General features: G+C 39.7%; 1 protein-coding gene across 1 annotated transcript in view; it reads left to right on the top strand.

Annotated features, from left to right (window-relative positions):
* KCNQ5 (potassium voltage-gated channel subfamily Q member 5) overlaps positions 1-13717 on the top strand; it is a 174666-nt gene extending 160949 nt beyond the window's left edge. Inside the window, exons 14-16 of the mRNA XM_067532665.1 lie at positions 6539-6670; positions 7612-7741; positions 8183-13717. Coding sequence (XP_067388766.1) covers positions 6539-6670; positions 7612-7741; positions 8183-9130 — 1210 coding nt within the window. The 3' untranslated portion in view covers positions 9131-13717. The remainder of the gene's footprint in view (positions 1-6538; positions 6671-7611; positions 7742-8182) is intronic.
* Positions 13718-16432: the final 2715 nt, after the last annotated feature.

Consider the following 16432-nt stretch of genomic DNA (forward strand, 5'->3'; position numbering starts at 1 on the left):
TTATCCTAGGGAGAGTCAATCTTGCCCCAATCTGCCTACACCTTGAACACCCCTCTTTCCCTGGCTTGTATTTCCCATATGATCTGCCTCCTTGCTACAGTTCCTGACCTCTTCTGGAGGCAGAAAACCAGGAGGAGTTGCATGGGGAGCTGAGTTTGAGGAAGGGAAAAAACAGTCATGGAACTAGCAGTGTAGAAGAGCACTGAGGTAGAGCCAGCACCCTGGGCAAGCATTATGGGGCTGCTGAATTGCTAGAAGTGGGGGAGCATGTTTTCAGACTCAACAGTGAAGTTGTGGGAGTCTCATTTAGTTAAGGGGAAGGCAATCTTCCTAGATTGTAATCTTCAAAGCAGGGACTATAGCATAGTATGGGTCACATGATGCTTGTCAGACTGGTGCTCCAGTCCTTACTGAGGCTTCTGTGTGCTCTGGCAATATAAACATTTTTTTAAATGAAGTGAGGGCAGCAGAGTCACTAAAGGAACTGAAGACACATTTGGTCAGCCCCAGACTCAGTAATGACAAGCATATTTGTACATAACACTGTAACTGGCAACATGAATGGGGAGGAAAATGCAACATCTGCAGGGAAAGAAATACCAAACAAATGGGAAGCAAAACCTTGTACAAGAAGAATCTTGTCCCTGTAATCCTTATTTCTACTGCTCTTGCATTTGATGTTGTTTACATGAGGTGATGCTGCTAATATTGTTCTAGTTGGACCTGATTGTGCAGTCCTTGCTCATGCAAGACTTGTCTAAGCTTCAGTAGACATTTCGATTCACTAAAAGTGCAGAGCAAGTCATGTAGAGATCCTTGGGAGCCAAATTTATTAGAGGTGTAAGTGAAGCAGTTTGATACAAAAGTGTCTGAAATCATTTGGCGCTCAATCCAATACAAAATAATTTACCTTCTGCTCTCTCCTGGATGATGAATCAGGCCATTATTTATGGATAATTCTTATGGTGAAGTTGTCTTACACCATCTGTAGTTTTATTAGATGAGTTTATTATACAGGGTATCATTCATCACATTTTATTTGAATTATAGAAAAATGATCCTGTTATATTTAACACAGTGACTCTGAGAAAAAATAATTAACCTTTCAAATAGTCAGGGGACTGCATAGTTCGGTTTGGTTTGGTTTATTTTACTTTCTGCTTAGTCAGAATTTGTTGTGAGTAGACTTCCTGTGGACTACTCAGCTTACATACAGCCTAGGTTTATGGTGAGTCTTTTTTGCTCCCTTGTGGTACAAGTAGAAAACAAGCACTACTGTGTGTGCCGTGTGCCTGTTGTGTGCCTTAAGGCCCAGTTCTTCAAATCCTTGAGCATCTGAATAACTTGACTTGTGGGAGTAGTGCCAGTGTGTGCAAGTGAAGTCATCCAGCTTGTAAGTGTTTGCATGATCAGACCTTCAGTTTGTAGCACACGTGAATATAAAAAAATAGTTTAACATTATGACTTTTAAAATCAACAAATACAAGGACATTCAAAGTTTTTTGATTTGTTATGTAATTCTTTTATTTTGAAAGAAGTCCATAAAATTGTTACCATAAACCATAATGGGTATTAAAATCTATTATATAAATGCTTACTTCAGAACTTTAAAAAAAACAGATTGACATATTTTTAACTGAGATTTGCTGAATCAATAGAATGTAATAACTCCAAAGGTACCCCCCCCCCCATTCCATCATTTAAATAATCCCTGAGTTTTTATGTTTCATAGTAACAAATAACTCCACTCTTTTTAGTTCTTCTTTATTATTTGTATAACTCATAACCTATCTCCTTCCCCTCCTTCCTCCTGTAAGATATTTTACATGTATTCTTGGAATCCAGTAGAAAACTTCACATATTTGAGGCACAAAGGGAATAAAGGCCTGATCCAAAACCCAATGAAATTAGTGGAAAAATTCCCATTGACTTCAGTGGGCTCTGGATCCAAATCCTAAATACTGAAATTTTTGAGAACAGGGCTCTACTGAAATTAAGCCAGTGCAATTACTATATAACCTCATGTCTGGAAAGAAATGGACGCAGTCATTACAGGTAGGATTTTTCAAAGCACTGGGCATTGGCCTAATTCTGCTCCAACTGAAGTCAATGAAAAACCATAGACGCAGAGCACTCCTAGTTCAGAGGAGGCAAGGAAAAAGTCCCTTGTTAAAAATTTCCTTGGAGTGTGTAACAAAATATTTTGCTCTAAAACATTAGGAAACAGTGATATATTAAAACAGATTCTCCCGAGATAGCTAGAATCATCCTGAATTCCAAAACAAAATAATCCCTTGGTCAAGCTAGGAAAAATGTTATTGTTTAACAGCCTTGAATAACCAACTTCCTGGTCTACGCAAGTGAATATAGTAACTTACTGCTTTCAGACAAGCTGCTGATCTACACTTAAGATTTTTCTGTACACTGATTAAGCGGGTTTATGGCCTGATAATGAAAATTGACCTTCGGCCTCAATTTTCTTGTAAATACCACCCAATAGTAGGTGTGACCTTGGCCTCTAGGGAAGCTACACTTAAATAGCTTAAACAAGTAAATCTGCAAAGAATGGGGCAGGCAAATCTCCAAATATTCTTCCATAAAATATACCAAGCCAGCAACAAACAGCTTCTGATTACTTCACTGGTTATTCAGAAGATAAAAATACAGTTCCCTTAAAGCCATCCAGCTCTCTGGGTTCTACCCAGACAGCCAAGTCAAATATGACAGGGATTACTGAAAATCTTGTCTATCATATATAAAAAAAAGTTCTACCAGTCTCACAGGACTGGACACATTATCAACTAGGTCAATGAATATTTCAGATCTTACCCAAATACATGCTTAAAGCCAATGATTACTAACTGAACTAATATTTATTTTAAAAAAAGAAAAGAGAGAATATTTATTTAAAGTTCATATACATACAGTTCCAAAGTAGAGATGATAAACTGAGTTGCAAAGTTCTTTTAGGATCAGGTTTTTAGCAGTGGTGAAATAAACTGCTAACTTGCAAAAGCCTCTGGAAATTACCCAAACAGCTTGGGGGTCATCAGTCTTTGTTTAGAGCTTTTTTGTTAGAAATCCAGTCCAGAGACAGTGAAGCAGGAAATGAAGACCAAACCCCACACTGGCAAGCAAGGGGCTTGCCAGGCAGCCCTGCCCAGCCACACCTGCGGGGCCTGCACAAGCTAGATGCAGGACTTTAAAAAGGGGGAAAGAGCACTTCAGAGGGAGACAGTGGAAAGGAGGAGATGGCTGCCTGGAGCACTGAGGGGAAAGTACTGCCCAGGAACTCAGTGCCTGAGACCTGACAACACAGAGTCCTGTGCAAACCCATAAAAGTGAGGCAAGTAACTGAGCAGGCGGTTCAGAGACTTGATTGGTGTGATTTACTCTTGGAAGCTAAAAGGGGCTGGGGTAGGAAGTGGTCCAGGGGTCCAGCAGCCTAGTACCCCAAGGTGTTGGGTGTAGCTGTCCAACATAGTGCTCTGGATTGGTGCCCGAAGGAGAGAGCTGGGGTGCTGAAGGACCAGACTGTGCTTTCAATGGGGAGACGCCCTGCCAAAACCCCTCCTGACCACTAGGCGGCACTGTTGGTGATTGTGCACATTCTACAGATGAGCCAACAGTTTTGTGTTTCCTACCTGCTTATTTGGACTAAAGAGTAGTTCTATCTTCGAGTGATTGCTCATATCCATTTCCATATAGGTGTGTGCGCGCTCCGTGCACAGTTTCCCGGAACTTTTTTGCCCTTAGCAGTCCCGGAAGGGTCGGCTCAGGCGCCCCCTGGAGTCCCACGCCCATGTCGCGGTACATAGGGCACTGCCGACCCCACCGGCCCCCAGTTCCTTCTCTCCGCCCGTTGATGGTTGCTGGAACTTTGCCTCTTGCTTGCAAGTCGCAGACCCTTAGTAGTTTTTGTCATCCAAATTAGTCAAGTTAGTTAGATAGTTTAAGAAACCCTCAGGGGTTTATTCTCCGTGTTGGGCCATGCCTGGCTCAACCGGTTTCAAGCCCTGCACCGAGTGTGCTAAGCCAGTCCCTTTGAGTGACCCTCACTCACGCTGCCTCCGATGCCTCGGGGAGCAGCACCGCAGGGACAAGTGCAAGATTTGTAGAGCCTTCAAGCTGCGGACCCAGAAGGAGAGAGAGGCGGGGCTGAAGGCTATCTTGATGGAGTCCACTCTTCGTCTGGTCTCCGAACCAGCGAGGTCATCTGCGGCACCGAGCCTCTCCTCGGTGCGGAGCGCTCCACCGGCACCGACATCGACGTCCCACTACGCCATCGTACAGCAGGCGAGAGAGGACGCGGGGTTTGGCAGAGCGTCCTGGCAAGGGCGGCGCAACGCTAACTCCTACCCACCTCCAAGTATGGCTATTTAGTCACCTATATGGGAATGGATATGAGCAATCACTCGAAGATAGAAAACAGGGTTACTTACCAGTAACTGTTGTTCTTCGAGATGTGTTGCTCATATCCATTCCACACCCACCCTCTGTCCCCACTGTCGGAGTCGGCAGAAAGAAGGGACTGGGGGCTGGTGGGGTCGGCAGTGCCCAATGTACCGCGACATGGGCGCGGGACTCCAGGGGGCGCCTGAGCCGACCCTACCGGGACTGCTAAGGGCAAAAAAGTTCCGGAAAACTGTGCATGGAGCGCGCACACACCTATATGGGAATGGATATGAGCAACACATCTTGAAGAACAACAGTTACTGGTAAGTAACCCTGTTATATTTTCAAGTTGTGACTAGTGTCCTTCTTTTATCTCTTTTCAACACAAAGCAGTATGGCCAAACTTTTCAGACTCCCAAATATGCTAAGTTTCCACAACTCCTGTTTAAGTCAGTGGAAGTTACAGGAGCTCAAGTCACCTTTGAAAAATCTGACCGCTTTTATTTAGGTGCCTAAAGTTACACAAAGTTTCCTGTTCTGAAAAAAATACCCATTGAACATCTGATTGCCATGTAAGTTGCACAAAATTGTGTAAAATTGTGCAAAATGGTCTTTATGTGAAATTTACATTAAATTTACGTTGATTATTTGCTGTTGAAGGGCACCCTTCATTGATTTGCAGTAAAATCCAACAGTCATACACCACAATCTTTATTCAACCATAACTCACATTGGTTTCAATTAGGAAAATGTCATAATTGTACTTAAAAGGGAACTGTGCCTCAGTGAGATCTATGACTGCAATGATTGGTCCCAAATCAGCACAAAAAAAAAAAATTAAAAAAGGAGAATACTGGCCTGCATGAAGAAATACGGCTAATCAACAAATGAAAAATTAATGAGAAATAAATTGGATGCACAAATTAAAGATATTTACAAAATGAGACGTGTGGTGCTATACTTATAGGGAACACAAGAAAGTGCATGCTTGTAATTAAATTAATTATTATGTTTTTATCCTCCTCCCACTAAAATCAGTGGGAACTTTGCTGTTGACTTCAGTTGGAGCAGAATTGAGGCCTTTAAATTGCATACAAAATTGTGTGGTTTGACTTAAATTGTCATTCATACAGCCATCCATCGCTATATATTTATCTCTAGGTATTAGAGAGAAAAGGTAGGTGAGGTAAAATCTTTTATTAGAGCAACTTCGGTTGGTGAGAGAGACAAGCATTTGCGCCACACAGAGCTCTTTTCCAGTGTTGCTCGAAAGCTTGTGTGTCTCATCAATATAAGTTGGTCCAGTAAAAGATATTACTTCACCCATCTTGTCTCTCTCATAGCCTGGGACCAACATGGCTATAACTATATTGCATAGATCTCTGGATATAGCTATCTAGATATAAATGGATGTATATCTTACTATTTTCTCTGCAGAAAATAAAAGTACACCCTTTTATGTGTACAGATTTGTTTATATAAAAGTACAATTAGCACAGCAATTTTTATCATTTAAGTTATTCAGCACGAGTGAGTTAGATTAAAATTATACACAGGAGGGCATTTGCTAACAGCATTTGAAGCTTTGAAAGGAACCAATCCAGCAACAAAACAAAATTTATGTATTCCATTGTTGAGACTTAGCTGTGAACATTCCCTGAACATTAAGGTCCTGTTTCAAAAAGTTGCTGTAACTTTTGAGAACCTGAGCAACCTCATTGACCTCAATGGGACTACTCACATGCTTCAAGTAGTCACATCTTTAAGTATCTTGCTGACTTTGCACCTAACAGGAGAGAACTCTTTGATGAGCACACATTTATAACTTTAAACAAGCCATTGCCTTTTTTAAAATTCCATGTAACATGTCTTTTACATGATAATTCTACACATGCAAAATGCTAACTTCTGTGGAGTTGTGCTTATAAGCTCGATGAATCACCTTGAAAAAGAATGGTTTCATTGACTATAACTCAGCAGTTCAGAAAAAAATATCATCAGCTTACCTTCATTTAGCTAATGTAACACAAAGCTGTCAGTATTATGATAAGATAGACAGAGCAGACATTTGAACCAGTATTGCTGACATTATTATTTTACAAAAATGTGTAAGGATTAATCTGGAAAAATGTTTCTTTCACAGAATCATGAAATTTCATGTTGCAAAGAGAAAGTTTAAGGAGACATTACGTCCATATGATGTAAAAGATGTAATTGAACAGTATTCAGCTGGTCACCTTGATATGTTGTGCAGAATTAAAAGTCTTCAGTCACGGTAAGGAAAGAATAATCCTTTATCATTGAAGATCCTTCCTGTGTAAAAAAATACCTTGAACTGTTTTGTCTTTTAGCATCAGAAGAATTGTGTGTCTTTTATGTTACTAAGTTCCTTTTGGCCCATGTTTTCATCTGTGCTGCAGCTTGGCATTCCTTTTTGAGAATGCAGTTGGGCCTACAATTAAATGGTGGGTGGAAAACATGTGGATGTAAATTGGGCCCAGAAAATTTTAAAATGTAGCCCCCGCCTTTTTTAAAAGCACATTCATAAATTGATAGAATATTTAATTCAGTGACTGTTTAAAAACTATTTTCACATCCCTTATATTCTCATTGAAGTTTAGAGTAAGAGCACACATTACAATAAATCTCTCCATACCACTCTCAATACTTACTTTTTTTAAAAAAAAATTCTATATTGTACTGATTTAATACTGATACAGCTAAGTATGAGGCATAAATGTTCAGCCCCATCCTTTAAACATTTTTGGTCATATTTGACCAATGGGACTACTAATGGTAGGAAGCAATGTATCCAGTAGTAAAGTGTTTGGAGGATTGAGAAAATAATTTGAGACTAAAACATTCCTCACAAATATATTTACTGTTACTTAAGAGATTTGTTACACGTGTAAATAAATGATAATAGAAACATAACTTCATTGCCATTTAGCTTCACATTCTGCTCTCCCCAGATGCTTTAAACCATGCTCTTTTATAGTATCTCCCCAGATGCTTTATTTCATGCTCTTTTATAGTATTTTTGTGAACTTTGATTACTATTATTTTAACAAGAATAAGTTCATCCTATTTCTTCGGCATTATTCAGAAACTGTTAAATAGCTGTTGTAATTCCAGTTTTCAATAAATGTACACAGTGCATACTTCCACAATATCAAAATTTTCAGGAAACATGATAGTCTCCAATTTCTTTCACAGTGTTGACCAGATTCTTGGAAAAGGACAAATCACAACAGATAAGAAAAGTCGAGAAAAGAATACTGCAGAGAATGAGACAACTCATGATGACCTTAGTATGTTAGGGCGTGTAGTCAAGGTGGAGAAGCAGGTAGAATGACTGTTTGAGACCATGATTTTGTTTTGTTGCTTATCACTGTCCGTAATTAATAATGGATGTTTTCAGTTTTTAACAATTTGGTAAAATACCTTTTTCTGGCATATGCACTATTTTAAATGTAGAAGTAAAACACACATAAATTATATTACATTAAATATGCTTTGTATACAAAAATGGAGAAACCTATATTACTGAAATCTGCGCCCTTCGGTAGATAAAACATTAACTTGATTATGAAACATCTGTAAATACACTGCTTTTAATAGCTTTATTTTTGGCGAGTAACTTTTCTATACAGAGAAACACAAGTTTGCTTTATATGCGGATTTTCCCTATTATCTGTTACATTTTCTCTTTACTTAGGATCTAGAGAGACAAATATTTTTAAATAATATTTTGTATTCACTTTAACCTTTTTTCCCCAATCTGCAGGTACAATCCATAGAGTCAAAACTGGACAGCCTGTTAGATATTTATCAACAGGTCTTAAGGAAAGGATCTGCATCAGCGCTCACTTTGGCTTCATTTCAAATGCCATCTTTTGAATGTGACCAGACCTCTGATTATCAAAGTCCTGTGGACAGCAAAGATTTATCTAGTTCTGCACAAACTAGTGGATGTGTATCCAGATCAGCTAGTGCCAACATGCCTCGTAGCCTACAGCTTATACTGACACCAAATGAATTTGGCACTCAGGCTTACTATGCTTTTAGTCCAACTATGTATAGTCAAGCAACACAGGTGCCAAATGATGGACCTGCCACAATAATAACTAATAATACATCAAACCAAATAAACCAGGCAACTAAGCCAACAGCACCTACAACATTACAAATACCACCTTTCTCCTCAGTCAAGCATGCCAACTGGCCTGAGCCTCTTCATACTATTCCTGTGACCACACAGAAAAATATTTCTGATGTCACCACTTGCCTTGTTACTTTAAAGGATAATGGACAAGTTGCACAGCCCAAAGTGACAAAGGATCTTTCATGGAGAAAAAGCCTTGATACTGAAGGGGAACCATTGGTCCCAGTTAAACCAATAGTGCAAATGGATTTAGGAAAATCTTTATCTGTACAAAACCTTATACAATCATCAGAAGAACTGAATGTACAGATTGCTGGTAATGATGCCAGTGGCTCAAGAGGTAGCCAAGAAGTGTACTCCAAATGGAGGGAGTCAAAATTATTTATAACAGATGAAGAGTTGGAAGTAGAGACAGAAACAGAGACTTGTGAAACCATCTCTCACTCATTAGTGGAAACAGCTCTCTCTACTGACTCTCCAAGGACTGGAATATCAAGATCATCTCAAAGCATTTGCAAGCCAGGGGACAGTACAGATGTACTCAGCTTGCCTCATGTCAAACTTAAATAACAATTTATGGGTTTTTTTCATTGGCTGAGTAATTCCTTTAGTCATACATATCATAGCATGAAGTATTTCGAAAGCCTTTTTAATAAGATAAAATTGCAAGAATCAGGAAGAATCTGAAAGGCAGTTGTATGAGCCCATATCTTCTAGTTGCATGAAAATGCATGTTTAAGTGACAGCTAAAATTCAGATTTATACCTACAGTACATCAACACTTTTGTATAGTACAGTAGGTTTAAATAATGAGTAATCTTCAAAGCTAATATTGCAGGATGTGTCGAAAAGCAAAGATCTGAGCATTTAAAAATAGTGTTGTTTCTACAGTGCAGAAGTAAAAATTGCAAGATTCAAAGCACTTTGCTTCTGAATTAATTAAAAATGTATATGTTCTGAATTAGATGATAGTTTGTTTACAACAAAAATATTATCCACAGCTGCTAGCAAGGTACCAAGGAAACTAGTAATATGGGACTAGAAATGGCTGCTAGTTGCAAGATATACACATTAACTCATCATTAATCGATTATTTTAACACTCTCAGAATCAGAATGTTAATTTCTGTAATTTTTTTGGTGATTTAGTGCTGTGGCAAGGTACTTTGCACACCACTTTCAGGTTGTTCTTTATGATAAGAACATTCTTTTGCTATGAAATGTACAAATTCGAAGGATAAGGGCTGGCCATCGAAATGGATGATCTGGACTATTGCACCAAAAATTCATGAGCAGCTTTCTTTACCCCAGACTTACTGATATTACTGACGTGCCCTTCGTGGGGATCTGAAGCATTATTTCTGGCCGCAGAATCAACAGGAGAGGAGGAGGCACTGCCTTTGTTGTAGAAGCAATTCTTCCTTCTGCCCTGAAGGTGGCACCATACTTCACATTTGCACCCTGATACTGCATGATAGTGTCAGAAGTCTGTGAAGGAAGTGAAAGTGATAACATATAGGGTATTGAAAGCAGAGGAAAAACAAAGGGGATAAAGGAAGAGAGAGAAACTACAGAAGGGGTGAAGAGGAAAAAAGAGAGCTGAGATAAACAAAGGAGAAGGAGAATAAGTTGGAGAAGAAAAAAGAGATGGGAAAAAGAAAATGGGAAATAACAGCAGGGAGGCCGAAACAGTGAAAAAGATCTTTAAAATTTTGGCCTATTGGTCCCAGACAGCTAGTGTTTCTTCCAAAAAGCGATGTCAGGCATTAGGAAATGGGAGAGGTAATAGAGAAAAACAGCTCAATTGTCCAAATTGAAGAAGACTGAATTTTTAAAAATGAGAGGGGAGGAGGAGAGAGGGAAAGGGGTCACGTTCTTATTAGCTCTACAATGCCATTTTTGACAAAGGTGCCAGGAAAGGACCCTCATACTCCTTCCCTATACCATCTCCCACCTAGTTTGGGGATTCAAGACTTGCAGCATATTGAACACTTTCCTTTGAGATCTCCTCTTGCTCTCATAGCCTTTCTACATTTCACTTCTGCAAAGGTGCAGTAGCAGTACTAGTGCCTATCTACGAGTCCTTACCAGGGCTTGGCCATGGAACCCTGTGAGAGCCTCCATCCTTTCCTACTGAACATGATTTCCATCTGTTGTCTTCCCTCCAAATTACAATGTACATTTACCACTGACTCATGGGCAGCCTGTTATGACCGGGCCACCTCTAGCAACAGGAACTCCAAATGTATGAGAGTGCCAGTTCCGGCTCACTCAGAGCACTTTTTGATCGAGGCCTGGCCCTGCTGATGTCACAGCAGTCTTAATCACGGCAAAATGCTGTAGATTGTATTGTGAAGGACTTGAAGTCTTTACTATGAATCCATTGTAATTTCTGCCTTCATATTTCTTTTACAGAAGTATTCCTGAATGTTACATGATAATCTTATGTGAAAGTACATGCATACTGTAGAGTGTATATATATTGTGTCACTGATACAGGATTTGTGGATAAGTTGCATTCTATGGCTTGGGCCAGAACAAAAGCTCAGTTGGTAAATTCTGAAAGATGTCTTGAAGCACAATTAGCTATCACTGAATTGCCATATAATATATCGCATTCAACCTTTACTACATTCTTCAGTGTGCTGTCTGATCATATTAAAGCCTAATTGCAAAGATATTTTTGTGATGATAAATAGGTTTTTCAACATCTCAGAACATTTAAATATTGACTTATTTGAATGTCTGCAGTTTGTCCAGCCAAATCTGTAAATTTAAAGTATTGTATAATATCTAAAAACTTTAAAATTTTTAGGATTTTATTTTCTTTTTCCTAATGTTTTATGGTGCCTTTCTTGCCATTTATATAAAATCTCATAATGTTCTAAGTGTAAGTCTGTACTTAGGTCTGATGTAGGGTAAAGAGCTGGGGCACAGGACAGCTAAAAAATGTGTCAATAATTAGACTCACCTCCCCCTTTCTCATTAAATATGAACACAACGGCATCATGAATTAGGCCCTAACTGCATCTGCTTGAGTGGACCCTGGCATCCACATTGAGCCTACTGAAGTCAGTGAGCACAGTCTCTGCCTGCACAGATGTAGTTGCAGAATCAGGATCTTGGTTTTTACTGATAATGTATCTCACTGAACTTGGTATTTTTGCCTTAAATGACATGCCTGAGTCCTCCTAATTTTAAGTTAATTTATTTAATACAATTCTGTGCACATAAACGAATTCTAATTCTATATGAAAATGTAAATGTCTTTACAAAGTTTGGATAAATCAGGAAGACCTTTTTATTTTTTTTAAACTTGAAATTTCTGATTTTTTTCTTTTATTGTCACCATTACACTTTTTTTTTTTTTGGTAGCTACAGTTCTTATCCTACAGGAAATTTCTTAACATTATATTGATGGAAATTGATGGAGAATAATTAATGAATCTGTAGAGGTCTGGAGAGGGTTTATTATGTGTTTTGATTTTTAAAAAGTGAGCTGTTCTTACCTTTTCTCACCAGGAATTTCCTGTGTCCCCAGTATACCTTTAATTACAATATGAGGACCAAGCCTGCTCCCATTGAACTCAATAGCAATAATTTGTTGATTTAAATGGGAACAGGATTTGGCCTTATGGGTCTTGTCCTGATCTACTTACTGAGTCAAAGCTTCCATTTTAATCAATATGAGTTTTACATGAGTAGGTAATAAGGATCAAATTCTGCCCTAGTTTACTCTCCACTGGAGGATTGCACAGTGTGTCAAACAGGACAAAATTTGGCCCTAAGTAAGGATTTCAGGACCGGGCCTTACACAAATAATTCTGATCAGCATGTTTGTTGTACCTGATTGAAAAGAGAACTGAAAAGAGTAGTTTTTGATGATGATGATGTGTTTTAAATAACTCTATATGCTCCTAGCTCATGTGATCTATACTTTTTATTTCAGTATGGATATAGTGTTTAGCCTAGGGTTCAAGATTGCAAAGATCATACACTTTTATTCACATGCCCACAGCTGTTATATGTGTTTTTGAGATAATCCCACTTAAATGACGGCTCTCATTACAGTATGATGATAGGTAATACACCTACTCTTCTGTGATAAATCAAGACAAACTGAAGTATTGATGTACTCAGGAACACCTGATATACAGTATTATTTGAGTCTGGGCCTGCAGTTCTTACTCAAGCAAAAATCCCATTGACTTCAGCAGGAGTTTTGCTTGAATCAGGAGTCCAGATTCAAACCCTTGTTTTGTTGGGCATCTATTTAAAGTGAAAATGATAATATTCCAGTTATTTCCTGAGGAAACTAATGCTTAGCTGAATTAAACCATATGTCACATTGACTATATAAAAAGTAATGCACAAAGTAGGGATGAAGGGAAGGGTAATTTTAAAAAAGCACAGAGAAAAGTAGGTCAGTCAGAAAACAGAACTAAGCAGAAAAAGAAGATATAAGAGCAACGGAATGAAAAAAGTGATTAAACATCTGGGGACAAATTCATCCCTGTGTGGCTCCACTGAGCTTCAAAAGAGTGAGAGCAGAAATGGGCCAAATCAGCCTTCTTTGGTGTAATCAGGCTCAACTCCATTGATCTCAATGGGATTACACCCACCTACACCAGGAGTGAATTTGTCCCACTGGGACAATTTCTGTCCTGACTCATACCTTGTACAATCCCATGGAGTGCAGTAGGATTGAAGGAGGTGTTAAGGAGAGAGAGAATTTGTCCGTCATATTTCTGCTTCACATTTTTTAAATCAATTTAGTTCAAATGGATTGCAACATCACACAAATTGCTATAATTATCCAAAAAGGTGAATCAGTTTTTAAATCTAAACCAAACCCCTGCAATGTCAAAGGAAGCGTATGAGGGGTTGCCATGCATTCAGATACATATGGGACACCTCCATAGGCACCAAACATCATCTGCTATTGAATGTGTTCTGAGACACTTCTGCTAGCCAATATGGCTGGGAGCAGTGTTAAAATGTCAGTTTTATAATGGTTATGGAAATTATAAGGGACACTTTCTCTGACGCTGCAATGGCTTTAGCCATTACATTACAATACAATGTTAATTGTAACTTCATGGCAAAAGTGAATCCATATTGTTGTTAATAAAAATGGTTTAAAAGTAGCTACTATGCATACTTGTAGTTTTTTTTTTTGTTTGTTTGGTTGATTTTTTGTTTGTTTGTTTTGCTTTGATTTTGATTAAAGATAAATATTGGTGCTTCATGTAGCTCAGGCAGGACTGGGCAGAATTGTGCACCTGAAAAATGCCCATGATTTGCTCGGTTTTTCTTTCAAATTTTATATGGCTTTGATTCAACTTGACCATGATATCACAAAATAAGTTTATTTGACCAAAATGTCCATACAACATAGGCAAGTGTGACACCTTCTAATGATTTCTAATGATGGTTTATCCGAACACGCTTCACCTTCACAGGATACAAATCCTCTCTGAGAGTGATTTTGGAAACTATTAAGAGCAGTATTAAGGAATTTCAAACAGCAGTTGCTGCACTCAGTTTTAATTTTGACCACTGATTAAATAGGGATTTTTGAGGAGAGCAGAAACCATAGTTCTTATAACTGCATGTATGTTCCCCTTTCATGCCAGGGAGCTCAGAACGCCCTCTGAGGCAGCGCTGCTCTATTCTGCCTCTAGTGCAGGGCTATGCCTATAGGACACATTTAAACTCTCAAACACTTAGTAGATTTGTACTGTTGACTAAAAGGTTTGTAATACTGTGTCTGCTTTAGCAAAGTGGGCCAAATCCAAATTTTCATTACATAGATGTGAAAGTATCAGGGTTATAATTTAACATACTAACCTGACTAAAAATTCAGTAACCTGACAAAATTAATCAGTTTTACCCCCAACTCTATTCAGTTCTCTGTTCCCTTCCTTTCAGTGATTTATTTCTGGTCTACTCACTTCCCACTCTATCAGTTCTCAGATTCTCCATTCGCAAACTATCCATTTCTTGCCACTCCATAACCTTGAACAGTCTCCTCCACACCATTCTGTGGACGTCTGCTCAGGTCTTTTCTTATCCTGTCCTCCTGTCCCAAGCTCTATTTCCAGTGCTGGAGGTTGCTGCTAGCTACTTTTAATTTCTGCTTCTGAGAGAATGGAGAGAACAGGAAGAAGAGGGGATGGGAACTAGAGAATCCACCCCGTATATATGGCCTGTATGGACAGGACTTGGGGGAGAATCTGGGAGAGGGAAGAAGCAGGGTGACAGAGAGGTTTTGGAGGAGCAGCTAGGAGGTGTCTTGAAGCTGCCTTCCTCTCCCCCTAGCCATCTCCAGCTGGGAAGAAATTATCCCTGTGGTTCTTTCCTCTTAGAGCATCCCAGTTTTTGTGAAGACCACTTTACGTCTTCCCAGGCCTCTCCTGGCTGTAGTGATGGGTGTTTGTGTCTTTGCTTCTCTCTACTCCTCTTATCTTTCTGGATGGTACAACAAGATTATTTCTGCCATTGTACGTTTTCTCCAGTCCTGACAGGGAAATAGATTCAGTGCCTGCATGTGCCTTCCCAAGCTGCAACAGAATGACATTTATTTAATTCTTTTCAGTTTCCCTAGTGTGCACAGGAATCTGAAAATCAGCAGTAAAAACTAACAAAACTGGCTGGTTTTCACTGTATTGCAACTGTTGGAAGTTTTGGGTGGCAACAGAGTGCATCTAATTTGTCTGAGGATTTAGGAAGACAGCATTGCATCCTCTTACCTTTGTCTGCATTTGGAAAGCTAACTTTGCAATCATTCAAGTTAAAAATATTGTTTTCTTTTTCTTAATGAAAGCTTACCTTCAGCAGAAAGGAATGGCACTCACCTGGGAACTATTTGCCCTGGGCACGAATGGATTTTATTGGATTTTTTTCAGCCAATGTCATGAATAAAAAGAACTGAATATGGATAAGGGAGACTGTAAATTAGGCCCAACAAGTAGATTCAAGAAATACGTCCACTATTTATTTGTATTACTATAGCTCCACAGAGCCTGATTCATGGACCAGGATCTCACTGACCTAAGCATTGTACAAAGAAAGAATGAAAAGACGGTCACTGTCCCAGCGAGTTTACAATATAAAACGAGACAACAGGTAGATACAGATGGATGTGAGACTACAAGGAAACAGTGAGACAAATGGGGCAGCATATTAGGCCTCAGCACACTAGCAACCTAACCACTGTCAAGGTTTTTTTTAGGCATTACAAATGTTTCTGTAAACTGCTCCCTAATGTCTCCACTTCCCTGTGGTGGGAAGCTTAGAGAGAATCTGACCCTAAATTAAGGGTTATGGCAGTAGAAGTGTTTTGGCATGGGATTGGAGCTGGTTATTTTTCTTGGGGGGGAGACCTGCCAGTTGGGAATTGGACTGATGCCACCCAGTTCACTCAAATAACTGGTGCATCACTGTAGCAGCAGTAGTGGCATGTAGAGACCCCTCACATTTCGTGCACATGCAGCGAATCTTGCTTAGTGTCCGCATAGCCCACGGGGGGTCCTAGGCTCCTTGCCTATGGGAGTCTCGCTGAAAGGCAAAATCCGCTGGGGCGGAGACAAGCCCCAGCTCCGCGGCTCCCAGCTGGAGCCTGGGGTCAGGCGACTTGGCCCTTCGCTTCCTCCAGGGGGTCAATGGACAGTCATTCGCAGACCGCGGCTAAACAGCCAATCACTTGGTAGAAGCGAAGCGCGATGGCCAATCAGAGCGCTTCCCGGCCTCAGGCTGTTGGGCGGGGCTTCTGCGGCTGGGCACGTGGCGGCGGTTGTAGTCTGTAGCTTAAAGAGCGCGCGAGCGAGGCTGCGCGAGCGCGACGCCCCCACCGGTCCCCACCGGCGCTGCC

The sequence above is a fragment of the Emydura macquarii genome, unplaced genomic scaffold (assembly GCF_026122565.2).
Source record: "Emydura macquarii macquarii isolate MOO-44397 ecotype Brisbane River unplaced genomic scaffold, CSIRO-AGI_Emac_v2 contig_3295, whole genome shotgun sequence".
Taxonomy (NCBI): Eukaryota; Metazoa; Chordata; order Testudines; family Chelidae; genus Emydura; species Emydura macquarii.